A 27,844-nucleotide genomic window follows, 5' to 3' on the forward strand; every position below is an offset into this window, starting at 1 on the left:
GATCTGCCCAAGTGGCGGGGGGGGGGGAGCCTGCAGGAGGGCTTTGTGGAGCCCCGTGCCGCTGCTGGTGGTGGAGGCATCACCCAGGTTGGCCCTCACCAAGGCCATGGGCTTGCCACCTACCCACGTGAGGGACCGATTCTGACAGTGGAAATCCAACGCATTTCTTAAATAAGTTAATATTTATTCCACTCTGCTTTGCCCCCCTCCCCTCCCCTTGGCTTGAGAAGCCGAGTTTTCTGCATCGGATTATTGCAAATGTTTAACCTGAATTTATAACAGAAACAAAATGAAACAAGGGGGCATCAGCTGAAACTCTCGGCCCAAGCCCCACGGGCAGTGAGGGTCTTATTGCATGGTCCCCACTCCCTGGTGACCAGCTGTTTCCCAGAGACCGGAGTCAAGAGCATTCTCCGGAATCCTGAGGGGGACAGAACGGTGGGCAGTGGGTATTGGAGGGGGGATGAGACAGCAATGAGCAGTGGAGACAAATGGATGAGAACTCAAACTGTGAGCAACGTGAAGCGTGACCACGGTGGCCTTGGGGATGAAGCTGGAGGGCATAAATGGCCCTAAGCATGTATAAAAATAAGCGGATGTGAGAATGGGGCTCTGCTAGGTGGCCTCTGCCTTTCTACTTTTGGTGTTCTCTGGTCCTTGTCCCTTGGACATAGCTCTCGTTATGGGACTGCTGACCAGGCTACTGGCACGGCCTGGGACCATGGCAGCAGACTCGGAAATCCCCAACTTTAACTGAGGCTTCGGGCTGTGGGCTCCCCCTGCTCCACTTCGCCCACAATTGCATCTGCCTCCTTCTCCCTGTTATGACATCCTTCCGGCACCTTTGCCTTCAGTGGGGCCGGACCCAGGGTCCACGTGTAACCCTGCCTGGGCCACCACCCTGCTGGGTGCACCCCAACCCCAGTGCCAAAGCCTGTGGGCACTGCACCCCGAGCTACACGGGCTTGTCCACACTGTCACCCAGGACTGGGGTGGACCCCTTCTTCAGTGGGCTCTCAGGGACTGTGAGGTGCAGCCCCCACCCTTCCTCTGGGGGGTCTCCCGAGGCCACTGGAGGCTCCGTCTGCTGGGGTTCGGGAGGTGCCGTGATGCCTGAGGAGGAAGGTCTGGGTTCTGGGGCGACACCATGGCCACCATCCAAGAACAGGTCCCCCCTGGGGCCCCCCACATCCAGCGGCTCAAAGGCAAAGTTCGGGATGGTCAGGTGCTCCGTGCGGCAGGGGACCTGGACCCGCCGTTCCCCCTTGGCGGCAGTGTCCAACCCTGCACTGTCTGTGGGCTCCAGGGGGTCCCTGTGGGGCACAGCCTCGCAGGATGGGGTTCTCCGCCGCAGGGTGGTGCTACCGCCCTCCGCTGCAGGGGCCCGGGCCGCACCCTCGTCCTCCGCGGGGGGCTCTATGGAGATGCAGGGGGGGCTCATCTTCTTCTTCCTGCGTGCCCCCAGGGCCAGCTCGGCCTCCAGGGCCCGGGTCTTCACCTCCCCGGCCTCTGGGCAGCTGTCCCCACAGCCCTGCTCCACGGAGGGCCGCCTCTGCTCGTCCGCCCAGCCTGGCTGGTCCAGGAAGCCCTGGGCATTGACACTGTAGAGCCTGTGCAGGTCTGGCTCACCGCCCACCACCCCACAGGCAGCAGGTGAGGCCGAGGGGCTGTGGGCAGAGCTGGTGATGTGGCTGACCTCCTCGTCAGCCGGGTCTGGGGCCTCAGCCTCCTCTGCGCCCAGGACCGGTGGCCGGCTGGAGATGTAGTTCTGTCCAGAAGTGTGCTTGCGGATGCGGATGCTGGTGGGCCGCGGGGAAGAGGGTGGGGATCGCAAGGAGGGCCCCAGGGGCGCCTGCCTCACTGGGGTCTTCCCACCAGGCTCTCCCCAGCCCGGGCTGCTGTCCCTGGGACCATCGACCTGCCCTTCTAGGGACTCTGTGCAGACTACCTCCTGCAAAGACATGGAGTCATATGAGACCAGCCAGAGCCCAGGCAACAGGGACCCCACCCCCCACCACAGGCCAGGAAGACCTCGTGACCCCCAAGGCTATGGGCCAGGGTGAGATGGGGCTGCGAGGCACTGGTGTGGAAGCACTGTCCCCCAACCCTAGTGTAGGGGCCCCCACCAACGCTGGCCATGCTGGGAAGGGGCCGTGATGAGCAGAGGGCTGGAGCCCAAGCTTCCATGGGCAGAATCTGCCATGGGCCTCTGGAGACCCGATGGGGCACAGAGCCAGGCTGCAACCACTGCCTGCCTGGCACCACCAGCTCAGCTTGACACCTCAAGGAGGGAGGAAGGGAGAGGGGCCGAAGTCTCAGGTGAGAGTGGTCTGTGGGTACATCCAGGCCCACAGGAAAGGTTGCTGGGGGGGCCTGAGGGAGGGCGAGGCTGCCGCCTGAGGGGACACGGGTCCCCATGGCCAGGTGGCATCATCACAGGCTCCAGGGACACAGCGCCTACTTCCCCAATGTCCCTGTCACTCATCCTTCAAAAGGGGAGGGAACCCCCACGGAGCCCCCAGGCCTCAGCTGCGGACCGGAAGTCTCCTCCTACCTGTGTGCAGAGCAGCCAGCTGAGACTAGGGGAGCGGGCTGCACCCAGAGGGGTCAGGGCACGGAGGGTGTCGCCGCCCCTGGCCGGGGAGGACATAGCCGACGGGACCTGGAGGGATGGGCAGGACTCCACAGGCGGCAAGTGGGCGGTGACTGGGCCTGGGGCAAGAAGGTGCCTGAAATGTGCATTCGCCGCTGGCCCCACCCCTGCCCCTGCCGGCCCTGGCCGGCCCCGCCCGCCCAGGTCCTGGCTGTCTCCACATGGGGCTGTACCCGAGGTGCCCGAGGCGCCCGCGTAGGTCTCCATCTCCACCTCCTGCAGCGGGTGGGGATGAGCGGCCGCAGCGGGTGCCACGGGCCGGAACATGTAGCTGTCGTTTGGCAGTGAGAGCATCCTGGACACAGACACCTTGCGCACGACCAGCAGGTTGGGGGCGTCCGGCGAGGCACCTGGGCTCGGCAGGGCCGTGGGCCTGGGGCGGGCAGAGGGCCCCTGCGCCATCTCCAGCTCGACCTCCGCGTCCAGCTCGGCATCCTCGCGGGCCTCCTTGTTGCTCTCCTCCAGGTGCTTCATGAGCACGGCCACCACCACGTTGACCAGCACGAACTGGGCCACCAGCACGAAGGTGACGAAGTAGATGGGCGAGATGGCCGGCAGGTAGCTGAGGCAGTGCCTGTCCTCACGGGCACACTCCCGCAGCGTGTCCTGCGGGTGGAGGGCGGCGGGCAGGCTCCCACCTCCGTCTGCGGGGCCTCTCGTGGACTCCCACCGCCCCGCCCACCGCGTGGGCCGGTACCTTCATGATCCCGTTCCAGTTGTCCCCCGTGGACACGCGGAACAGTGTGAGGAAAGCCATGCCAAAGTTGGAGAAGGTGGCGTGTCTACTCAGGCCCTCGCAGGGGTTGTCCTCACTGCACTCTGCCGGGAGGGACCTGGTCAGCCCGCCTGTCGGGGCCAGTCCGCACACAGGCCCTGCCCTCCCACAGGGAGAAAGGCACGCTCCTCTGGGATGCAGGGTGGTGGCACAGCTCAGGGGCCCTGGCAGGTGGATGCCTTCAGCACAGGCCCAGCTCTGCATCAGCATGCCCCCCTTCTATTCTGAGGAGTAACAGGGCTGCCCTGGGCATGAGGCGGCCCAGATCCAGGTTGTGGGGCACTAGCTGCTGGGTCTGAGGAGCCCCTCTGGGCAGACCCTTGAACCCACTGAGCCTTCATTGACACCCAAAAGGAAGGGTGCTCCCACAGGGTCTGGGCTGCCACGAAAGGTCCCCACGGACCCCTGCCCGGACTAGCCAGAGCCTCACGCCTGGGGGTCTGAGGAAATCCTTGGTGACAATTAAGGACTTGCTGCAGCATGTCCCCTGGGGACCAGGTGGAGTTCAGGTCACACCTGCGTGTGGGCACGTGCACTCACACTCATGTGCAGCTCTGTCCTCCTGGCCTGGGTATGAACACATGTGCGTGTCTGTGTGCACGTCATGCGTCTGTCACAGCACTTTCGCATGTGCCAAGTCACCTCACAGTGAAGGGCTGACAGGAGCAGGGGCCAGGGCCTCAGCTTGGCCAGCACCCGGAGCCATCCGCGGGCTGTGTGCTCACGCGTGATGCTGCGCCTTCTGGGACCCCGTGTCTGGAGTGTGGGCCACGGCGCGGCTGCACTCACCGAGCCTCCCAAACAGCTCCACTCCCAGGGCAGCATAGATAAAAAACAGGAGCATGAAAAGCAGGCCGAGGTTCCCTACCTACATAGGAGAGAAGCAGAATGAGGTCAGTGGGGCCTCAGTCTCACCCCACCCCCCTTTACCCAAGACCCGCCCAGCAGGGCATCAAGTTCCTGGGGACTGCCTTGAGCCCTGTTCTTAATCCATCCCTCTTGGCCTCGGAGCTCCTGTGGCCCCCAGGGCTCCCTGTCCTGCCTGGTGCCCAAGGCCCCTCTGCTGGCCTCTGCCCCTGCTCGGCTCCTCATGCCCACCCGGCACCCAGGGTGCTGCCTCCAGCTCCTCTGCTCCCCAGAACCTGGGAGGCCTCCCGAGGGCTCTGGTGGACTCTGTGCAGGGCCTGCCTCCAGCCTCAGGGTCCCCACCTCAAGGTGAAGGCTGAAGCTCTGCAGACAGTGAGGTCTGGTCTGACCCCTGCCCGAGGCTCTGCTGTGAACTTGCCGCCCACCCTCCCAGCGTCTGCTCACGCTCACTCTGGGCTATGGGGTGGGGGGGCGGCGCAGGGGCACCCTCACACGCCTCCTCACCCTGATGTGGCTGCTCCCCCTCTTCTCCAGCACCTGCTCCGGCCCCCAGAGGCATGGCACTGGGGCGTGGCCAGGCCCGGGTTTCCCATCCTCCACCCCCACCCCTTCCCGTCACTCCCACAGACACTGGGCAGGCTGCAAGGAGAGCTGAGTATAACTCAGGTCTGAGGAATGCTGCTAAGGGGACCAGTGGGGGCCGGCTGAAGGTGGAGGGCGTGGAGGGCTGGGGGGTTAGTGGGCAGCTGGGGAGGCAGCTGGGTGGATAGAAACATGCTGGGCTGGTGGACAGACAGCTGGCCAGGAGGGCTGGATGCTGGACAGCTGGACACCTGGTAGATGGGTGGACAGACAGCTGTGTGAATGGATAGACAGACATGTGGGTGGCTGGGTAGCTGGAAGGCTAGTTGAGAGGGCTAGATCCACGGCCAGATGGACATGTGGACGGATGGCTGGTCAGGTGGACTGGCAGAGGGACTGAGTACTGCACAGATGGGGAAATAAGACTTTCAGCTCAAGAGACCACAAAGGATCAGTGTGGTGGCTGTTGGGCACAGGACGCGAGGTCGCAGGGCCTGAACTGGCTCCAGAGGAGAGAGGCCTGTGGCCAACACCTGAGCCCTGGGTGTGGTCCTCCAAACTCGACAAGCACACCTTTGCCACAGGCTCTGCCCTCTGCCCAAATCCCACTGCGTCCAGAATTGCACTGGGGGATATGGGCACTGGGCATTGGTCTTCCCCAGAGAGACTAGACTGAGGCCCGGAAGGCAGGCAGCACGCCCCTCTCACAGCACAGCCCAGCAGCTCAGTTACTCCCTGCACCCGGCAGGGAGCGGGGTTGGTAACTGCAGTTGCCACGAGACGGGGCGACCAGGTGAACGAGTGCTGATTGACAGTGAGTGAGGCCCTCCCTGCAGCCTGTCCTCTTGGGGGTGTCTGTGATGCCCACCCTAGGAGCAGGGAAGCCAGACCCAGGCCCAGCCCCCGAGCTGCCGACCTACCTGGGGCAGCGCCTGAACCACTGTGTCCAGCAGGGCCCGCATACCCGTGGCCATCTTGAGCAGCTTCAGCACTAGGGCCGGGAGCCGAGCATTAGCGGGGAGGGGGTGGGGCCGGCCAGACCCGGACCACCCGTCCCCCCACTTCCCGTCACCAGCATGACGCACCAGTGCGGGTTGAGGAACGACACGGGGTAGGTGGACCCCTGAGCCCTGTCTACCGGCCCTCCTGACAGCCCGGAGACCCTGGCGGGACAGGCGGGCGGCCTACCGCGGGCGATGCGCAGCACGCGCATGATGCGGATGATGGTGGGGTTGATGGGCAGCGCCGCGTTCATCTCTATCTCCTCCAGTGTGATGCCCATGATGGACAGCAGGACGATGGCCAGGTCCAGCTGGTTCCACCTGGGCCGGGCGGGCAGGCATGATTCAGTGCTGGCCACTGCCTCTTCCCCAGCACCCCTAGCCCTTCAGAGCACCAGGAGTCCCCTCCCTGTCCCCTGGAAATGTCCTGGTGTCACCACAGGGCATCTTGCACCTCTACTCAGCACCGTCACCTGGGCAGGCCTCAGGCCACGGCTCTTTCCTGCCCCTGCTCCACACACCTGTCCTTGAAAAACCTCCGGAACCCAAACGCCACCAGCTTCAGCAGGGCCTCAAAGACGAAGACGATGGTGAACACATAATTGCAGTACTTGAGGGCCTCGTCCAGAGACTGGGGATGGAGTGTCAGGCTCCTGAGTGTCAGGCTCCCTGGCCGGCTGCCCCTTCCCACCCATCCTCCTGCCCCCTTGCAGCACTGGACGCCCCCCCCGCCCCCGCCGCCCCCGCACCTGTGCCCTGTCCACCCTGCTCCATCTCTCTCCTCTGCTGACCTGGGCACCTCCTCAGATACGGGACAGGTCTCAGCTATTACTGGATGCAGGTCTGTGCTGGGCTGGGGAGGGCCGCCTGGATTTACGCTCGCGGCATTCTGGGGACAACTCCCAGGTGGGGGAACCTGCCCCTCGGAGCCCAGACTTCTGGCCTTGCCTGGACCAGAGCCACCCACAGCCCAGGGCAGGGGCCAGCCCTCCGGATGGGCTCAGCTTCAGCCAAAGAGTCAGAGGCTCTCTGCTGTTCTAGGAGGAGGGGGCGTCCCCGTCTTTAATGAAATGGTGGCGATGCGATCAGAGGACATCTCCCCCTCTCAGTCTGGCCTTTCCTGGACTGTGAAATCCACAGTCTGGGAAGCTGCTGGACTCGGGGACACTCCCTTAGCCAGCATTTTGGATGGGACTTCTCATGGGGTTGGGGAGGCCCTTGGGGCAGATGTGCCCTGGGAGTTTCCACTGGTTTTAAAGGAAGGAGGACCCTTTGTTCCAGCCACACATCCATGTACCCCATAAACCCCGGTGAGGGCTCAGGCACTGCTGCAGACCTGGGGCCCCCAGTTCTTAGTGTGGCACCACCTCACTGAGCAATGGACCCCAGCCGCGGCCCTCCCCGCTGCAGGCCTAGAGGCAGGGTGGGTGGGGTATCCAGGCAGCGAACCCCACCTTGGGCTGGTTATAGTGCTCCATGGACATGGTGATGACGTTGACGCCGATGATGAAGGTGATGAAGAGGTCCAGATAGTGGCTGGTGCACAGAGAGTGGATGGAGCGACGCGTGGGTGAGTAGTCCGCATAGTAGGGCCGGCGCTGGGCCTCTGTGGGAAGAGGGCCATGGTGAGGGGGTGGGTGGGGTGGGGTGGGAGGGCTGCCTCCCAGGGGCTGGAGGGTAGAGGTGCTGGGGGAGGGCCCAGGCTCAGACGTGGGCCTCAGGGGCAGGTCACCCACTGACCTACTCCACCAAGAGGGCCCCAGCCCCAGGGCAGACCCCAGGAGTGGGCCTGGAAGCTGAGACCCCACCTGCGTCCTGCCGTGGGGCCCTGCCCAAACCCCGCCCTGCCGGGAGCTCCCAAGCCAGGGCCTGTGTGATCTACTCTCCTGAGCTGGCATCAGGGTTCAGAGACACCTCAGTGATGAAGGGTGGGCAGATGGGAGCTTTCTTGGGGGGCAGGGCAGAGTGGCTACCACACCCCCATCTTCCAGGCTGGGCATGTGCTGCCTCCTGGCCCCCAGGCCCAGAGTCCCTCCACTCCCTGTACTCCAGGAGGCCAGTGGGCAACTGCCTGCTGTCTGGAGTCTGCCCACTCTCTGGTACATCTGAGGTTGATGGCCATGACCTGGGTGGCGGGGGGAGGTTGTGCATCTCCCAGCAGGTCTGTCTGCACTAAATGCTCCATCTGCTCTAACTCTTTAGGGCAGATCAGTGCCCATTGAGCTCCCACTGGGTGAGCGCATAGCTGCCACCACTGCATAGGGGACCCACCTCGGCCATAGAAGCCCGTGGGCAGGGACCAGGTAGAGCGGGGGCCGACGGGAACCGACCCCTCCCTGGGGCCCGCATGCTCCTTGGTCTGGCATGCGGTCACTAGAAAGCTTGGCTCAGCTCTTGCAGCCAAAGGGGCCAGTGACCAGTTGGGCCAGGCCAGCACTGAGGACATGGAGTAGCCACCGGCCGGCAGGCTTCCCAGAGTGCAGCAGAGAAGCAGTCAGGCATGCAGGCCGGGCGGAGGAACACACACGAGCTTGAAGGCAGCAGCATGGACACCAGGCAGGCGAGCCAGCAACCCTTCCTCCCACTGGCGCCCGGCGCCCACCCCAGCCGTCCCGTGCCCACCCTGCGGTGGACCCCAGTGGGCTTGGCACCCGCCTGCGATGTCCACCCTTCCCTGTGGCAGTGGCAGAGGGATGGAGGTCAGGCCAGTCCGCAGCCCTGTGCAGTGGCCTGCAGAAGTGGGGGTTAAGGCATGCAGGGCGGGGGCAGGTACCTGGGTTGGGGAAAGTGCCTGGAAAGACAAGGAGATGGTCTGAGCTGGCCGCGGTGGGCAGGGCTAGGAGACTCCATGGGGTGGGCGGGCAGCTCAGCAGCCTCTCCTGGAAGAGGCCCTCTTTGCTCCCCAGCTGGGTGGGGTTTTCTAAGACCCTCTCTCTGTCTTGGATGGCTCTGCTTGCTCCCCCCACCGTGGCGTGAAAACTCATGGGGTGAACCTGCCCTTGCGGTGGTGGGGGGTGGGAACTGGGGCCTCATCCATCCCCTGTACCTCCTGGGAAGGGACCCCACCTCCTGCTGCAGCCATCCTTCTCTGAGGGCAAGAAGGGCAAGCGTGTAGAGTCACTCGGTGAGGCCGGAGTTGCGGGTGGGGCAAGGGGACTGGGGCCAGGTAGGGGGCTCTGGGGCCAGGCTGCTGAGCTGCTGCCTGCACAGCCCTGCGCCGAGCACAAGGGAGACCCGGGCTTAGGCCAGCAGCAGCCGGGTCTCAGAGCCACCCCTTGGCTGGTCCCCCGGTCCCCAGCCACCCTCCCACAGGCAAAAGGGGGGCCTCAGGCAGGTGGAAAAGGCTGGGGTGACGCGCAGGTACCGACCCGCCACCGCCACCGGGAGCGCCTTACTCCTGCGTTTCCTCTCCAGGCGCCGCTGTCGCTTCTCTTCCCGCCGCCGCGCCTCCTCGGCCTCCTGGTGCTGCCGGCACTTGTGGAAGTTCTCCACCACGACGCCCACGAACATGTTGAGCACAAAGAAGCTGACGATGAGCAGGAAGGAGATGAAGTAGAGCAGCATCCAGGGGTTGTGGTTGGGCACCGGCTGCGGCACAGGAGTGGCACGTGGGTGCCTGCCCACAAGGGCGCCCCTCCCGGGCATGGCCTCTGCCTGCAGGGTAGCTCTGACCCCCGACGTGGAACTCTCCAGAAGTTCTCAGAGGCCAAATGCGGCCTCTCGGGGGACATTCCCTGAGATGACCAAAGGACACGGGAAGAAAGGTCTGCTTGAAGGAGCAGGGCTGCCCACCGCCCACTGCACCTGCTGGTCTATGCCCACGGCGTCCAGCCCGTCGTACATGATGTTCACCCATCCGTCCTTGGATGAGAGCACGAACAGGGACATCAGCGCCTGCGAGGCCAGAGCAAGGTGGTTACTTCTGGACGTGGCCTCCTGCTGGGGAGACGCCCCAAAGGACCACACCCCCTACCACAGCCCCACACACAGCAGACCCACCCACGACTCGCAGACCTGCCATGCCGCTCCCACCTTACAGATAAGGACGAGGTTAGGTGAGGTCACCCCCGCCAGGCTTGCCCCCCATCCCGACCACCACCCCACCCCCCAGCCCTGCCCACCTGGCCCAGGTTGTCGAAGTTGTACTTGCGTCGCACCCAGCGGTAGTGCGCAGCCCAGCACTCGGCTTTAGTGGAGATGTTCCTGGTGTCAGCGCCCTCGCAGTAGTAAAACTTCCCCTTGAAGAGCTGACCAGGGCGGGGTAGTCACCCAGAGGGCCAGGCCTTGCACCCCCACGCTCCAGACCCACCCCCACAGGGCCTCCCAGAGCAGCCGGACAGAGAGCAACGTCTCTCTCGCTGCCTGCCTGGGCCTTGGCCCTCCCGGGGCTGCTATGCTGCTGCTGACCACAGACCACCGTCCCACAGACAAGCAGAGCCACGCACCTGCACCCCTAGGATGCCGAAGATGATGAAGAAGGCACAGCAGATGAGGACAATGTTTCCGATGGGCCTGAGTGACGATATCAGAGTCTCCACCACCAGTTTGAGGCCTGGGGCACGGCTGATAACCCTGCACGAGGAGCAGAAGAAATGTGCTGTTGAGCCCACCCAAGGGAGCTGCCACCAGACAGAAAGCCCTGCGCTGCAAAGACCCCACCCCCTGCTGGCCCCAGGCCCTTTCCCTCCCCAGCTCTGCCCCACCCTCTGGCTCCGCCCCACCCTCTGGCCCCACCCCAACCAGCCACAGCCCCGCCCATTCATACCCTTACCTTCCCCAAACTCCACCCCATCCTTCCCCAGCCCTGCTCCGATCCCCGATTCAGGCCCTGCCCCACCGCCCAGTCTACCGCAGGGGCCGCAGTGTCCGCAGCAGGCGCAGCACACGCAGGATGCCCAGGATCTTGGCACCACCGGCCGACGCCATGGCCACGATGATGTCAACCAGGGACACCAGGACCAGCAGCCCATCCAGTATGTTCCAGCTGCTCTGCAGGTAGGCATGCTCACCAGAGACCAGGCCCAGGGCCACCACCTAGTGGGTACAGAGGAGGGGCTGGTGGACATACGTGCTGCACACGGGGCCAGGGTGGGGCCACTGGGCAGGGCTGTGAGGCCGGATGGACAGATGCCTGGGCTCCCCTGGACACCCTGTACCTTCACCATCATCTCGGCCACGAAGATCGCCGTGAAGATGTAGTTGGAGATGCTGAGGAAGACGCGCTCCTGCAGAGGACAGGATGATGGAAGGGGCCAGCCGCAACGGCGGGACCCCACCCCTCCCAGGCAAGGAGGGCGCCTCACGGTGCTGCCGGGGTCAATGTCGGGCCTCTCCAGGGCGATCGTGATGCAGTTGAGGAAGATGAAGACCAGGACGACGTGATCAAACATCTTGTGAGCAATGATCTTCTGGCAGGAGATGCGGAGCCTGGGGGCCGGGGGTGGGGGTTCAGGGACAGCCCTGGCCAAGCCCTTGCTTCCCGTCCCCAAGGTCCCAGGGGAGGAGCACAGCGCTCACCACGTGGTAGGGACGCAGGGGCCCAGAGGGAGGGGTCAGCTTTCCCAGGTTTCTCCCAGGTGTGCCCCATACCTGTTCTGTGGGGAGAAGAGGTACAGGGCCCAGGGCTCGCGGCTCCGACAGCACTCGGGCTTGTAGGGCTCCAGCACTTTCTGCAGCCGGGAGCAGCAGCTCTGGGGAGGGGGGGGGGTCCTCAGGGCCCCTCCCAGCCTGGGCAGCCCCCAGCCTCTCCTGCCTTCAGGCTCAGCCCTGTCCACCCACCCGGGCACTGGATGAGGGACCTACGCTGGGAGTCCAGGGGGGTGCCGGTAAGTGGCCATCCTCAGATCCCTGCCCAGGTGGGCCTCCCAGCAAAACTGTCCAGGGCAGCAGAAGTGCCTAGCTGAGAAGGTGGTTCTGCTCTCTTCCCCTCTCCTCCCATGGGGCTCTCCTTGGCTGACCTACTCCAGCTCAGAGCAAGCCCTCAGCTGGAGGTGGGGCTGACCCTGGGGCGAATCCCACTCCAGAGCTCCCTGCGGATCAGCTGAGGCCACACCAGTCGGATCAGCTCCTGCCCAGCTTGTCCTGCTTCCCTCCCCCGTCCCAAGGGCCTCCCACGAACGCTGCTCCCGAGTCCCCACCTGGGAAACCAGCCCACGACAGGGGGAGGCGAGGGGCTGACGTGAGGCCCACCCCCACTCACATCCTCCACATCATCGTCAAACTCGGCCGTGTCCTCCTTGTGGCTGTCGATGCGCAGGAATAACTCGCTGGGCAGGGCCAGCCCGTTGCAGTCGTGGAGCTTGGTGGGCAGCAGGGCAGCCGGCCGCAGGGGCCGCAGGTCAAGCGTGCTGCGGTGGTCCAGGGACTCGGTGCGCCGCAGCAGTGTGGCACGTGTGTCTGGCGAGGCTCCCACACCAGGCCTGCTGTCCTCGGCCTCCTCGTCTGTGCTGCCGCTGCCCTTGCCCTCGCCGGACAGCAGCGACTCACGCTCCCCGCACTGGCTCCTGCGCTTGAGGCTAGGTGCGCGGCCCAGGCTGTTCCAGCTGGAGCGCCGGCTGCTCCAGGCGCTGTTGGGGCCCCAGTGGGTGCAGGGCGAGCTGCGGAGGCTGGACTGCGGGGAGGGGGCAGGAGTGAGCAGGTCGGACGCCCCCCCCCAAGTTACCCCCAAACATCCTGGCCTCAGGGGCACCTGGCACAGGGACCTTTCGCATCCAATGGCATCACCATTTAAACCCATGCGTGACATCTGTACATGGATCATCTCCTTTAACGAGCAGACAGCCCTGCTAAGGAGAGACACTAGCGGCACTGAACCTTCAGTGGGGCACCTGTGGCACACAGTGGGTCAACAGCTAGCTGGAGAGACGGCCAGCAAGCGTCAAGAGCACTGAGTGGGCCTCCCGGGCCTGCTCGAGGACCAGAGGGTGGGCGAAGGTTATCAGCGGGCCTGGGACCAGCCACGGACCAGGCATCCTCAGATGCCACCGAGCAGCTGAACTGGATCTCTGGGGCGGGGCCCCACATCAGTTTCTAGTTGGCAGACTCTGGACTCACAAAGAGAAGCCGGGTGCTGCTTATCCAGGAGATAAACTGGACTGTGGTCCGGGGACTTCACCTTTGCTGCACCTACCCTCTTTGCCCTTCATCGTTTTCACCTCAGGGGTCCAGCAGGAGCTGAGCTGGAATCCTGGCTCAACAGCCCTTGTCCTCCTCCCAGAGCGTCCTAGCAGCTTGGCTGTGATGCATCTTGTTGCTAGATCACTCGGCCCACCCAAGGCTCAGCCCTGCACCTTTTCTGTTACCAACACACGATCGTCCTGCCTTGATGGTTTGCCTGGACTTTCCTCCAGGTTCATATCCCTGCGCTTTCTCTCCACGGTTAGCTTGTCCTGCTCTGCCCACCCCTCCCGGGCCCTTCTGAGAAGCCCAGAAGCCGGCTCTGGCTGTGTCTGCTGGGGGTGGTGTTTTCTGGGTTTGTCTGGAAACACCCTGTGGGCTCCAGCTCCACAGCGTGCTGTTGGTCGTGATGCACGGAACTCTCCACCCGGCTTCTGTCACCTGCTTCACATCCTTAGTTTTTTTTTGTATTTTTATTTTTGGTTGGGTTGGGTCTTCACTGCTGCACGCAGTCTTTCTCTAGTTGCGGCGAGCGGGGACTACTCTTCCTTGCGGTGCGCGGGCTTCGCATTGCGGTGGTTTCTCTTGTTGCAGAGTACAGGCTCAGTAGTTGTGGCTCGCAGGCTCTAGAGCGCAGGCTCAGTAGTTGGGGCACACGGGCTTAGTTGCTCCGCGGCACGTGGGATCTTCCTGGACCAAGGCTTCAACCTGTGTCCCCTACATCGGCAGGAGGACTCTTAACCACTGCGCCACCAGGGAAGTCCCACATACTCAGTTTTTTACACCTTTTTGCCATCCTTCTCTGTTTTCCCCATCTTGTATGCTGTGCGCTTTGCCAGCTTTTATCTATGATTGCAAATTGGAAGATAAACTTCCGGCCTGACAGTCTACTCGTCTGTTCATACTCCTCCCATAAAAACGGCAGTTTCTGGCTCCATTTATAGAAAACAAAGCACTCAGGGCCAAGGGATTCCTGGGGTATGACTGGGGGTGTGTGTGCGGGACCCTCACTCATCTCTGGGGAAGGCCTAAGGAACTGGGTGGGTGGAGCCTGAAGGTGCCCTGAGGCCAGGGCGGGGGACCATCCCTACCAGAGACTTCTGGTCCCCCAGCTGGGGGTCCACGGAGCTGCTGCTGCCACGTCGTGAGTCCAGGAGGCCAGGGGCCGCATCCAGGTGTGGGGAGCTCTTGGGGGTGGGCATGGGTGTGGCTGCCGTGCGCATGATGAGGGGAGGGGGTAGGCTGGCCTGGCCCTCCAAGTGCCCGTTGGGGGTCACCGCCAGCGAGTACATCTTCATCTCTGGGTGGGGGGAGGAGGCCGCTTGAGCCTGCAGGGCTCCCAGGAAGGATAATCTGCCCGCCCAGGACCCGCCCACAGGAGTCCCAGCTGTGCCCAGACAGGCAGGCAGCTCCCTCTCCATCCTGTCCCCGCCCCGCCCCCTCACCCGCATGCGCACCTGTGGCCCTGAGGTCTCTGAACTTGTCCAAGTCCTCCTCCAAGTGGGTAGAGGTCTTGTCTTCATCTGTGTCGGACCTGGTGGCATCACCCTGTGCCCGAGGAGCACACAGTACACGTGAGGCTCCCCTCAGGTGGAACCCCCCTACAGGAAGGCCAGGCCAGCACGGGGGCAGGTGTGGACGGAAGGGCCCAGCGGGTGGAGGACGGAATTCTCTCCATGTTGGTCTGCCCAATGTGCCTGGCTCCCACTGCCTCCCCTGGAAGCCCCCCTCACCTCCGCCTGGAAGCCCTCCACAAGGATGGCCACCAGCAGGTTGAAGAGCACGTAGTTGCCAAAGGTCATGAGGGCCACGAAGTAGAGGGCAGCCCAGGAGGAGGTGGAGGCCATGCCGTTGTAGAGGACAACGTTCCAGTCCTCCTGGGTGAGGATCTGGGGGAAAGGGGTGGCGGGGCAGAGTGGGCCCAACATGGGGCCGAGGGGGTGCCAGGACGGTGGGTCTGGCTGTAGAAATGCTGACAGGCCCTTAGGACCAGAAGGAGCTCTGGACAAGTGAGACCAGGTCCACCACCCCAGGGGCCAGAATCAATGTCCCTGCTGCTGTTCACAGCTCGTCACTCACTGTGGCCTTGGACAGGCCTCGGCCCGCCCTGGGGCTGTTCTGAGCAGGGCTGTGGCTCTCCAAGGACTACCATGTACATGAGGGGACGGCCCCACCTGGCTTTACCTGGAACACTGTGACGATGGCCCACAGCAGGGAGTCAAAGTTCTTCCTGTCAGGGACCGTGTCTCCAGTGTCTGTTTTCAGGCTGAATTTGCAGCCAAACAGGTGCATTCCGAGGATGCTAAGGGCGGCAGACAGGGATGCGGTGAGTGCGGGGGAGGAGGCACAAGTGGAGGGATATGGGGGGTGCTGCCTGGTCACCTCCACACCCAGCAGCTGTTCCTCTACACCTCCCCCCGGACCCCCAGCTTTCTGATTTGCAGGGGCCTCCCAAGTGCCCACAGCCGAGCTGTTTCCATTGTATAGGTGGGAAGACCAAGGCCAGCAGTAGGAGGGACAACCAGAGGCCACTCTGGCTTCATGCAGCAGCCAGGACCTGAGGTGCCTGTCTCACCCAGCCTACCTGGGGCTGCCCTCTGCCCTAGCCCCCTCCCCAAGGCCTGAGGCCCCGGGCCAAGCTGGCCCACGGCAAGGGCTCAGCAAACAGCAGCTGAAGCAAGAAACTCCAGCCTGGCTGCCCCGCCCCTTCTCTGCCTCCCTCATTCTTGGCTTTTGGGGAGGGCACGATCCCCAATCCATCCATCTGGGGGCCGGTCCCATCACCCCACTCAGCTATGAGCCGTGGGAGCAGAGCCCAGTACGCCGGTGCCTGGCACAGAAGGTGCCCAGTCAGTCCTGTCAAAAGGAACCAGTGACTGAGTTTCTGCTGCCACTTTGAAGCTCCTGGCACCCCGGGCCCCAAAGCCACAGCACGGGGCCAGCGCGGTGGGAGGGGCCTCCCCTCGGGGGCAGGCATGTGCTCAGTGCCCCAGACCTTGCCCACCGGGCGCGCCCACCTGAAGATGAAGATGAACAGCATGAGCAGCATGCAGAAAGTGGCCACGTTATCCATGGTCTTCATGAGCACCACCAGCTGGCGCCGCAGCGCGGGCATGAAGCGCACCAGCTTGAGCACCCGCAGCAGCCGGAAGGTCCGCAGCACCGACAGCCCGCCGTCTGCCTGCCCGATGATCTCCCACACGCTGTGGGCAGGCCGAGGCTCAGGGGGGCCTTCTCTGGCCGCGCATCCCTGTGCCCACCCTGACCTTGGGATACCCGCTTCCCAGAAGCAGGAACACCAGCCTGGGAGCCACTGTGGCCTCCACTCAACCCCACTCTGGGAGCAGGTTCAGCTGCATCAAGGCATCGACAGGGCTGAGGGATGGCGGTGACATCTCTGAAGCCTCCTAATCAGCTGCTGTCCTGCTGGCTGCCCGACCCCTAGAAGCTGCCCAGTCAGAAGCTTCTCAAGTGAGGGCCTTTCCTGCTCCTCCGCCTTTCAAGCTGTGCCTGGCTTGTCTATTCTTGTTAGAGTGGGGGATCCCTTGACTCCTGAGGGCCCTGCTTCCTCCTGGGGAAGGGAATTCCCCCAGATTCTCCAATTCATTTCTGTGTTGATTTTGCTGCAGCAGACACCCCTCAGGCAAGCTGGCCTTCCTCAAAGGTTCTGAGCCCTGAGTGGAGTCCGGCTGTGAGGCTGAAGGGCCACTGAGTGCCCACTCTGTTCCTGCAGGGAACAGCTCCACTAGGTTCTACAAACTTCCACCTGAGATGCAGCTGACATACCTGTGTGTACCCGACAGTGCTTGTGGGGAGGGGTGGGGATCCTGCCCCAAGACATCCCATCCCATGAAATGCTGCTGGCAGGGCCTCTCCTGCTGGCTAGGACTCTGCTATGTGTGTGGGGCTGTCTCCTGACACTGGCGAGCCAGAGCCTCCCCGGCCCCTGTGGGCTCCCAGGCGGTGGGGACCCACCTGATGACCACGATGATGCCATCAAAGATGTTGTAGGGATTCCGGATGTAGCCCAGCGGACCAAAGGCCAGCAGCTTCAGCAGCATCTCCAGGGCAAACATACTCGTGAACACGATGTTGCTGATCTCCAGGGCGTTGGTCAGCTCGTCAGGCTGCGGGCAGCAGAGACGTCATCAGGGCCCACCCACGGCTCCCAGTGCCCCTCAGCAGGGGTGGGGGACTGCTCCACTGAACTAGGAGCAGGTAAGTCTGCATCAAGGGGCCAAGGAGCTGTGGCAGCATCTCAGAAGGAGCCCAACTGGCTGCTGTCTGGAGGAGAAAACAAGGACCCCAGCGATGTCCCCTCCAGCTGGACCCCAACCTGCCTGGCCCTCCCTGTCTGGCCCTGACTGTCCCTGGCCCTCCCCAGGCCCTGCCTGACCTTCCCACCAGCATGTCTGAGAAACAGTCCACAGACTTCCCCAGACCCCACAAGCACAGGCCATGGGAAAAGGGGCTGGAGCATCTGCCTCAGGGTTCCAGGGTGGGCATGTGGGTGCACGGAGTGCAGGGCACACAGTTGGTGCCTCCCAAGAGCTGCCCTGATCCCTGGTGGCCTTGCACACCCTTCCCTGTCAGCAGAAGGCCCCAGAGGTCCCTCTCTTACTGGGGATGTGCTGGCCCGCCTGTGTGCGTGCACACCTGCACCAGTGTAAATGCTGGTATGTGTGTGTGCCAGTGTGTGGCCTGTTTGTGCGCACATGTGAGTTTGCATGTACCTGCATGTGCCGTGCATGTGCACAGGGCCTCCCACGTGTACACATCTGTACACATGTCCACATCTGCACAGGTAAACCTTGCGTATGTGCGTGTGTGCACGTGCGTGTGTGTATACACGTGTGTGTGCAGAGGCTCTTCCTTGCCGGGGATTCCCTCCAGCCTGCTGCTGTCCCTGCCTAGGTCTCACCCTCACAAAGAGAACCTCCCTGCCGGGTCTGCTGGAGGCTAACACTGCTGGCATTTTCCCTGAATTGCTCCAGGATGAAAGAACATAGCTTAAATGACTTGAAAAGCCCAGAGGGTGGAAAACGAGGAAGGCAACCTGGTCATTAAAAAGTGAACTGGCCGCGGGGCTTCCCTCGTGGTGCAGTGGTTAAGAATCCGCCTGCCAATGCAGGGGACATGGGTTCAAGCCCTGGTCCGGGAAGATCCCACATGCCATGGAGCAACTATGCCTGTGTGCCACAATTACTGAGCCTGCGCTCTAGAGCCCACGAGCCACAACTACTGGAGCCCGTGTCCCTAGAGCCCGTGCTCCACAACAAGAGAAGCCACAGAAATGAGAAGACCGTGCACCACAACGAAGAGTAGCCCCTGATCTCTGCAACCAGAGAAAAAAGCCCGCATGCAGCAATGAAGACCCAATGCAGCCAAAACAGGAAAAAAAAAAAAAAAAAGTGAACTGGCCTCGGTCCCCAGAGTGGACGCCCTCTCCCTGCCGGACCCAGCCGCTGCTCCTCCCTGGCGAGGCCCCAGTCCCGGGCAGGGGCTACTGGGGGGCCAGGCACCACACATACAATTCCTCCTCTGGGGGCCATTCCATACCACTGGCCTCTCCGGGCCACCCAGGGGCATTCCAGTGGGCACATTCTGGCTCATGTAAGGGGGGGCCACTCTCTGTGAGAGCTGGGCTGTGGGAGTCCCATCCTGAGAAGAGCACTGGGTGGCCTGGTGAGCGCCCTCAGCCCCCTGCTGCCTCTGGGATTGTGATTTCAAACCCCCACCCCAGACAGGAGGACCTCCAGGCGGGAGCCACGGTTTCTCCATTCACCCCTCAGCAGAGGCCCAGCCAAGGAGAAGCATGAGCGTTTGCTGAGTGGCTGATAAAAACTGCCACAACAGCTGACATTCAGCTCTAACGCCATCCCTGTTCCCCATCCCCCAGAAACCCCTCTGTGGGGCCCTGTAAGAGACTGAAGTCTCAAGGAGACACGAGGAACGTGCTCCCCGGGGGTCGCTCCAAGGGCTGTCCATTCAGGCCCACTTCACCTCTGGAGGGTGCACCGGGCCGCCTACCTGCTCATGGTACTCGATGCCCATGCTCAGCGTGTTGGTGAGGATGGCTACCATGATGCCGCGGTTGAAGTACTTGCTGTCCACGATGCGGCACAGCTTGCCGCTAAAGGAGGCCCAGACACGGCCCAGCCCTCCCTGCTCGCCTGCCACCGCCCGACGCTGTGCCCTCCGCCGCGTTCCTCCTGAGTCTGGCGTGTCCGCCGCTGGGGGTGGCTGCATGGGGTCACGGCGGTCTCCATGCCGCACATCCCGTGTGAATTCGTAGACCCCGTTGCTGTCCGAGTCTCCGCTGTCTGAGTCGCTGAACTCCAGCTCGGGGTCCTCCAGGGCGCTGGTGCAGTACGGGCAGCTACTCAGCTCACAGGTCAGCGTGCCCGCCTGGGGGCTGGGCAGGGGGCAGGGCACGCTCAGGCCTGACAGACGGCTGGGGGCCTGGCCCAGTCCTGCAGGGAGAAGGATGTGGGCAGCCTCAGGCCGCTCAGCTGCAACACCAGGTGCCTGGGACCCACATGCACAAGCAGGCTGCCATGGGGTGAACGGTGTCTGTGTAGACATGCACATCGTACACATGCACACGCCTGGGCACTCACACCTGGGTATATGTACACATGTGGGAACATTCATACACACCTCGGCACACGCCTGAGCACATGCACAGACACACATGCCCACGCCTGGGCACTCACACCTGAGCACATGCACGCCCTGCACAGGTACTCTCTGTTCACTCAAGGCTAAAAAGAGGCAGAGGGGCTCATCCACCAGGGGGCCACGCGGTCCACAGAAATGTGACGTGAGCCACTTTCCAGCAGTCACGTTAAACGGATGACGTGACTGGGAACATTCCAGGTCACGACGCGCAGGAGCCATCGTCGCTCGGTGCTGCCTGCCCGGCTGAGTCTCTGGGGCCCAGGTGACTGCACCGGCGGCGGCTTAGACGCCCCACAGCCAGGAGCCCTGCGGGGCCAACCTGCCCCAGTGGGCAGTGCAGGACTATAGGCACATGCATTTTGACACAGTGCCTCACTGTGTGAGGACACACACACCTCTACCCACTCCAGGCACCCTGAGGGCTACTGCCCGCGCATGCCACCTGGGAGGGCCTCAGTCTGCATGGGACGCCAGTGTCTGGGGTCGCAGTGTCCTGCCCGTCCCAGGTGGGTGAGGCCGGCACCTCAGGTGGGAGGACCGAGTATACTGGGAGGCACCCCGGCCCCTCTCTCCTCGGCCTTTGGGAGCTCTGTGACCTCGGCTTTCCCTTCCCTCTGCCCCAGCCTCAGTCTCCCCACCTAGAAAGGGGGCTGGCCACTCCTCCTGAGAAATGACCAGGCCATGGACAGGTGGTCCCTCTCAGGGCCAGGCGTGGGCAATGGAGCACAGCCCCAGGTTTTTTTTTTCTAGCTTCAGAATTCTTATTTCCACGTGGCAAACGCTCAGGGCTACAGGATGGATGGAGGTGGGGGGGCACCTTCTCCCATCTGAGGTGCCCAGGACCTCCCCCACCTTCTTCCCTTCATCCAGGGCTCCAAGGGAGGAAGGCTGAACTCACGAGGGTTCACACACAGGCGGGGATGTCCCAGGAGCCCATCCCCCACTCCCCACTGCTCCCCACAGGGTGAGGTCCTTACCGTGCTCCCCGACCAGATGCTGGATCTTCTCGCAGGGGTCGGGGCTGCTCAGGCTCAGTGGGCTGTGCCCCCCGGTTCCCAGGGGTCCACCAGGACGCTTCCCCTTGGGCCCGGGGCCACCTTTGCCACTGCCTGCGGCCGAGGGCAGGATGGTGGGGTAGTTCATGGCGCCCAGCCCAGTGGCCAGCTTGAGGCCGGCGGCGGCGGTGGCCACAGCATGTGCCGCCCGGGCCCTCTCCTGTGGCCCCTCCACGTGGCAGTCTGCATGGTACACGCTGTGCACTGACTCAGCGTCAGGGGGCCCATGTCCGGGCGAGGGAGGTGCTCCGGCCCGCACCAGCCTGGTGTCACTGCCGCCTGGCTCGGGGCCTGGCCGGCGTGGGCTGCCATGGCTGAAGTGGTAGTGGTGGTGGTGGTGGTGGTGGTGGTGGTACACAAGATGGTGGATGGAGGTGGCGCGCCCTCCCGCCCGCCGTGGCCGCCGCCCAGCGCCCTGGCTGTGCGGCGCGCCGCTGGGGTCCACCTTCTTGCGCCAGCGGCTCTGCCAGCGGGCATAGAGGCGGAGGCCACGGCGCTTCAGCTTGCGGCACACATGGCCCACGTACCGGAGGAGCTCCTCATAGCAGCTGCCAGGCTCTGAGAAGCTGGCCAGCGTGCTGTCATTGGACAGGTAGCGGGCCCGCTGCTCCCGCATCAGCTGGCTCTCCCGCTGCTTCGTCTCCGAGAACTGCGTGGCGATCACCACTAGGCACAGGTTGATCATGAAGAAGGAACCCACCTGTGGCGGGCGGGAGGCAGCGAGCTCACCGGACGAGTGCCCCAGGGAGGCAGGGAAGCGGGGACACTGGGACCCACCGCCCTGGGCGTCAGGACTGGGCAGGGCAGGAGACCAGGACAGCAGCTGTGGTTTCTACACAACAATCAAGCCCCTGATGAGAGAAATACTGAGCCCCACTGTGCGCTGCCCGTTCTAGGGGCCCGGGATATGGCCCCAGGGTAGCCGGCGGCGGCAGGGCACCCTGTGATGGGCAGGGTCCTTGCTGATCCGATGTTGAGCCCCAGCATTTGGGATGGGTGGTGCAGGGTAGGTGCTCCTTGCCTGTTTGTGGACAGTTGCAGGACATGTGGGGAGACCCGCCTTCCCGTCATCTGTGTGGTTTGTCCCCTCGTCCTTCAGCTCTGTCCCCAGCCACACCCTCCCGCCCGGGTCAGGTCTTCCTCAGCCCCCACGGCTGCACTGTCCTCTGTGGCAGGGTCACCGGGTGACACTCTGCTGTTTGTGATTATGGTCTGAGATAAGGCAGGACAGGTGCCTGATTTAATTCACTGCTGGTCTTTTCAAACCCCGCCCCAGGCACCAGGGGCCACTGAGAGAACCAAGTGAGGGCCACCCCTGGGGGCCACAATCCCTGTGGAGGGCCGTGCCTGGGGGAAACACCTATACTGTGGAGAACTGTGCTGAGAGCCCATGTACACTGTGGGGGGACTGTGACCCCAACAGGTGATCCTGACTCTCCTGCAGCCTCCTGATAGGACCTGGCCATGGGAGGGCCTGAAGGACTGTCTGAGGTCTCTCTCCCCTCCCCACACACACAGGCTTCTCTGTCCTCCCAACCCTGCCCACCTCCTCCTGGGGCTGGACAGAGTCTCCCCCCAACTCCACCAAGGGCCCCCACCCACCTGCCCTGGACACGACGGCCCTGGGTCTCTGCTGCCCCCGCCCTGCCCTATAGCTCAGTCAAGTGCAGGGACCCAAGAGGGCCAGCAAAGGCCAAGACGGCGCTGCACCAGGGGCACAAGCAGGATCTCGCTGGACCCCGGGGACAGGACGATGCCTGCTAACAGAGGAGGAGCTTGGGATGTGAGATAGGGCTGTCGCAAAGCGGGGGCGCCCCCCCACCCCTCGCCCCGTGCATCCCACTCCGCCCCTGCACTTACAATGATGAGCAGGATGAAGTAGATGAAGTTGTAGAAGGAATGAGCGTCCATGACGTAGTACATGATGTCCACCCAGCCCTCCAGCGTGATCACCTGGTGGGGGGCAGGCGGCTGGACACACGGACGGCCCTGAGAGGGCAGTGGGCCCTCCACGCCTGCCTGGTACCAGCCCCCAGGCCCCGCGTGCTGGGCGCCCAGTGCAGGGGAGACCCAGAGCCCACCTGGAAGATGGCGATCCAGGCATAGCCGATGTTGTCGAAGCTGATGGCCCCGTTGTGTGGGTTGGAGTCGCCTGAGCGGCACACATTGTAGTACTGGTTCCAGTTGATGCAGGTGTGGTGGCCCGTGCCACCTGCGCCCTCGGCCTGTGGCTGCCCATAGGCCTCCCAGCCCAGCGTGCACTCCACGCGCAGCTCGCGGCGGCTGGGGATGTGCGAGCACTTCTGCATGCCGTTGTCCCGGCGAGAGGAGCAGATGAAGGGGTTTTCCTCACCCTCCTCCGGCTGGTAGTATGGCCGCAGGAAGCTGAGGTTGCTGTTCCTGAAGGCACAGAGATGGAGAGACAGAGAGAAACAGACAAACAGACACAGTCAGACAGAGATAGAAACACAAATAAAAACCAAAAGTAACAGAGACAGACCCAGGCCCACCAGTGCTAGTGCTGCTCCAGGAAGGGTGTGTCCCTGGGAACAGGGCCTGGAGGAGGCCTGTTAGGGGATGAGCCTGGAGAAGGAGGAGACTGTTGGTGGAAGAGCCCGTTAGGGGAGGAACCTCTGGGTGGGGAGGGGAGGGGCCTGGAGGGGGAGGAGCCTGCTAGAGGAGGAGCCTCTGGGGGCAGGCCCTGGGAAGAGCAGACTGGGGCATGTCCTGCAGGGTGGGCAGGGCCCCTGCACCTGGCGAAGGTGCTGTCCAGGAAGCAGCGGTTGCGCAGCAGTCCAGCCCAAAGCTGGACACCCACGATGCCGAAGATGAAGAAGACAAAGAAGCAGAGCAGGAGGACGTTCCCGAGCATGGGCAGCGTGTCCAGCAGCAGCGTGACCAGGATCCTCATGCCTGCAGGTGGCAGGGCAGCCGGTCAGTGCAGCAGAGCCCTCCTGGTAATCCCTGAGGCGCCAGGCCCTCCTGGGAGCCCTGAGCCCTCTGCCATTCACAGATGGACACCAGCACCTCTGTGAGGGACATGAGCTGGGCCCCCCCAAGTCCAGCACGCCCCAAAGGACAAACATCTGCGGTAAGACACCACAGAGGGGAGCAAGGCCATGGCCTGGAGGGGCTCAGGGCGGGAGGTCCCTGATCCTTGCGAATGCCGTATGGGAACACACTGCAGCCAGGCAGGCCCCCAGGGTGACCAGACCAGGAGTCCCGCGGCCCCAGGCTCCTGCATGCGAGCAGCAGCCTGGGGGTCTTGCAGCAGATACTGGGTTCAGGAACCAGCGGTTCTTTCCATTCTCTGTGAGAATCACGTTGAGCAGAGCCCTGCACTGGAGGGGAAGCAGGGGCTATGGGCACCCCAGGGCAGGAAGCGGCTTTTGAGAGGCAGTTTTGAAGCTCTTGTTCCTGGGTGCGATGGGCTGCGTGTACACCAATTATTCGAGGGAGTGGGTCAGCCAAGCCCCATGCGCCCCTTGGTCCCGGGCCTGCCCCCGTCCCAGACCTCAGTGAAGATAAGACTTGTTTCCAGAAACAAGCAAGAGCTGACCTAAGGGTGCAGGCAGAGCCCTGGGCCAGGGGGCTGAGCCAGGGGGCCTCGTGGAGAGCACCCTGGAGCTGTTGGATGGCAGAGGTGGGACCCCTGGGGTCACAGCGGGGAATCACAGCTGGGAGAAGCACTTAAGTTTCAGAAATGGCCAGGAGGAAGATTCATCAGGGACAAAGTGAGCACCACCCTGGCCAGACAGCAGCTGGCTCAAAAGGCCACATGTGGTCCAGCGTCAGAGTGGACCCCAGGCAGCCAGAGTTGAGACACTGGGGGCTCACTGCGAGGGGCACATGGTCCTGTTTGGGACCAGGGCATGTCCCCAGAGCAAGGCCAAGCTGCTGGCATTTGGTCTGAAAAGTGAAGATCTGTGTTGTGAAAGGGGCTGTATTATCACTTCACACACTGAAAGGGGGTCCAGGTGAGCAGACTGAGTGCCTGATGGTGCTGGGCACAGAGCCAAGAACCACGTGTGACACCTCACCTCAACCCACAGCCATCCTTGAGGAGGATCATATTCAGAGTTGGGTAAACCGAGGCTCAGAGAGGTACAGTACTTGCCCAGGATCACATAGCATCTGAGCCCTGTCTGATCCCTGAGGGTATAGCCAGGTGGCAAGCAGAAGGAAGGCCCAGGGGTCTCACAGCATAAACCTCACCCACCTGCCCTTTGGTGGAGCTGACAGCCCCAGGGGGAGGGAGTGACCCACACTGGGGGTGTATGACTTCTTGGAGGGGCCACAGGACACACCCTGACCACCCAGACTTCAGTGCTGAGGCCACCAGGACCCAGGCCAGGCAGCCAGAAAGGCTGTGCACACCTACACAGCACACACAGACCCACATGCACGTGTGTGTATACTCACTTTACAGTCACACGGGCACCACCCACACACAACCCCAGGAAAATTAACGGCTGAATTCGATCACATCCCTGAAGACTTGGAAGACACAGAAACTCCCAAACAGCCCCATGTGGGCAGATGACCTGGGTCCGGACAGACCACATTCCAAACGAGCAGCCACATGATCCCCTGGAAGCTTCTCCACCCTTCCCTGAGCACCAGACCCTTTGGCAGAACTCAGACCTGAGAACCAGGGTGGGACAGACAAGAGAGCAACCAAGTCCTGCACAGCTCCCGGGCACGACCCCAAATGCTGTGCAGATGAGGAATCTGAGGTTCAGAATGGCCCCTGTCACTCAGCAGCACTGTGGGGAGTCGGGACCCCACACAGTCTGACTGCGCATCACACCCCAACTCGGCCCAGGGTTGCTCTGTCCTCCCCAGAAAAGCAGTGGCAAATCCTCAGGTTCCCATGGCGAGTGGCAGGAGGCCAGCCTCTCCTACCCCGGCACTGGGGTCTGGGCTGGGGCCAGAGCGTCCAGACGCCACACAGGCAGTGTGGCCTACTGGCCTTGTGCCCCAGTGGGTCCTCAAAAGCTCTCATCAGGGCTGGCAGGACACGCCTGTCCCAGGCCCGGGTGTGACAGTCACTTACTGGGCACACGGTTGATGGCACGGAGGGGCCGCAGCACACGCACTGTCCGGATGGCCGAGAGGCTCACGTTGTGTCCATCCAGAGAGTACTCCATCATGCTAGGAGCGGGGCAGAGGGAACGGGCGCTCAGGCGGCCGACAGGTGCTCTGGGGTCAGAGCCAGGCCAGCGGGCACACGGTTCTCTCCAGGGCACCCTGCCAGCTGAGGCCAGGAGGCCCAGGGCAGGTGAGCACATGCCAGAGGCCTGGTCCCCACACCAGGCACCCAGCCTGGCGTGGGCTCCAGCGCAGGGGAAGTATAACCTTAGGTTACCACTGGGGGCTCCTCACCACTCACAGGCCACTCCATCACCCTGTGTCTGTCCTGCTGTCCCTGGTGCTGGCACAGGGAGCCCTGGACAAGTGTCCTGCCCCTGGCACCCCAGACCCAGCTACCCCCCAGACCCAGCACCACCTGAGTACACCTCCCCATCCCTCTTCCTGGGGGACCCAGGGGCTGCCATGGGGTCTGAGGGGGGCAGGGCTCCCAGCCAGGCCTGGCCAGGCGCAGGGGCCGCCCTGGTCTGGTCTGCGGTGGGGCAGGGCCATACCCCGCCATGACGATGAAGAAGTCCAGCCTGTTCCACGTGTCGCCCAGGTAGCACTTCTGCCCGAACAGCCCGAGGGCGATCATCTTGATGACCATCTCCACCGCGAAGAAGGCGAAGATGAAGTCGTCAAACGCCTGCAGGAGAGGGGCCTGAGAGCTGGGCCTGCACCCCTCACACCCAGCCCAGGTCACCTGTGGCCAGTCCCGCCCCGCCTGCCCCGCCCCGCCTGCCCCGCCCACCTCCAGGATGCTGCAGCGCTCCGAGCGGCACTCGACGTCCTCGCAGGGGCGGAACATGCCCAGGGTCACGCAGTTGAGCATGATGACCAGCATGCTGACGTGCTCGAACCATGTGGGGCAGGTGCCGAGTTAAGGGTCCATGTGGCAGGTGGGGGAGCCCCAGAACCCACCCCCAGCACCCCCTACAGCTGCCACAGGGACAGTCCCTCAAAATCCGCGCCCCCGTGCCCAGGCCATCAGCTGGGCAGTGAGGGACAGACCCCCAACACCGGCCTCTGGACACTGCTGCCAACCCCTCATGTACAGCAGGACCCTGGATGGAGGCGGGAGGCCAGCCACTGCCCCTCTGCCAGACTCCCCCAACTGTGATGCCCTAAACTGAGATCAGCCCCTCAAATTAGCAGTCTCACCAGCACTGTCCAGCTGGGACCCCAAGTACCACAGACACCTCATGAGGGCAGCCCTGAAGACCTCTCCCCCTGGCCCTGCATGAAACCCTCCGTGACCCCAGCAGAAGGAGAACGCCCTGACCACAGCGATGGGCGATGAGCAATGTGGACTTGAGCCCAGCTCAGTGCCTGGGCCCGGAGGACCCGCAGCCCTACTGTGTGCCCAGATGAAGGGGGCCGGGACATGGACGAAGGACAGGTGAGTGAGGACACCCTCCGCCCCAAGTTAGTCCTGGGAGTGGAAGCCGCCAGCCCGTGAAGGGTCCTGTCCAGGAGAGTCTTCCCTTTGGCAGGAGGGTATCCAGCCAGGACTTTAGGGCGCCGGGCCAGCAGCCAGGGCTGCATTCCCTTGTGCTGTGTGAACCTGGCCACCCTGTGGGGTCGCTGGCCCTCAGAACGAAAAGTCACCCAGGATCCCAGAATGCTCAGCCATTCTGGGAGTGGCCACCAGGTGGCACCGTGGCGCCACAGAGGCCATGGCATTACTTTGGCTATGACGCCCTCAGTGGCTGTCTCCAGACAGGGGTGCACCCCATGTTCGCTTCCGTTGGCTCATCAGGAGATCGGGGAGCCCTGTGGTGGGCCGGCCGTGTCATGTATGAGGAAGGGACCCACACCCCAGGCAGGTGACCCAGGGGCTGCCCGATGGGGGATAGGCTGCGTGGGGGGGATCCCCAGCTGGGGGACTGGGGCTTCACCCAAACTCCTGGATGCAGGTAAGTGCCCGTCAGATGGGAGGGCCCTGGAGGCATTCCTTGTACCCCACACACCACCCCCATGT

General features: G+C 63.3%; 1 protein-coding gene across 16 annotated transcripts; it reads right to left on the reverse strand.

Annotated features, from left to right (window-relative positions):
- Nucleotides 1-174: 174 nt before the first annotated feature.
- CACNA1H (calcium voltage-gated channel subunit alpha1 H) lies at nucleotides 175-27,844 on the reverse strand. Of its 16 annotated transcripts, none has more exons than XM_073792510.1 (32): nucleotides 26,615-27,837; nucleotides 26,376-26,509; nucleotides 25,787-25,884; nucleotides 23,484-23,643; nucleotides 22,812-23,130; nucleotides 22,591-22,683; nucleotides 20,653-21,430; nucleotides 19,025-19,467; nucleotides 16,970-17,121; nucleotides 16,012-16,197; nucleotides 15,179-15,296; nucleotides 14,728-14,883; nucleotides 14,452-14,542; nucleotides 14,086-14,294; nucleotides 12,078-12,488; nucleotides 11,468-11,568; nucleotides 11,182-11,305; nucleotides 11,035-11,103; nucleotides 10,728-10,912; nucleotides 10,324-10,450; nucleotides 10,000-10,125; nucleotides 9,683-9,772; nucleotides 9,274-9,466; nucleotides 8,652-8,669; nucleotides 7,333-7,484; nucleotides 6,400-6,509; nucleotides 6,066-6,199; nucleotides 5,794-5,868; nucleotides 4,154-4,292; nucleotides 3,351-3,465; nucleotides 2,555-3,259; nucleotides 175-1,951 (listed from the first exon to the last, which is right to left on the reverse strand). In XM_073792510.1, the coding sequence occupies exons 1-32, from the start codon at nucleotides 26,705-26,707 to the stop codon at nucleotides 956-958; spliced, it is 6,900 nt and encodes a 2,299-aa protein (XP_073648611.1). In that variant the 5' UTR covers nucleotides 26,708-27,837; the 3' UTR covers nucleotides 175-955. The 16 variants fall into 16 exon arrangements, 11 of the variants coding, with proteins under 11 accessions (XP_073648611.1, XP_073648614.1, XP_073648610.1 ...); XM_073792513.1 differs by lacking the exon at nucleotides 8,652-8,669 and having other exon boundaries at nucleotides 2,555-2,712; nucleotides 2,827-3,259; nucleotides 9,247-9,466; nucleotides 26,615-27,836; XM_073792509.1 differs by lacking the exon at nucleotides 8,652-8,669 and having other exon boundaries at nucleotides 9,247-9,466.

This window comes from Tursiops truncatus, chromosome 15 (assembly GCF_011762595.2).
Source record: "Tursiops truncatus isolate mTurTru1 chromosome 15, mTurTru1.mat.Y, whole genome shotgun sequence".
NCBI classification, from domain to species: domain Eukaryota; kingdom Metazoa; phylum Chordata; class Mammalia; order Artiodactyla; family Delphinidae; genus Tursiops; species Tursiops truncatus.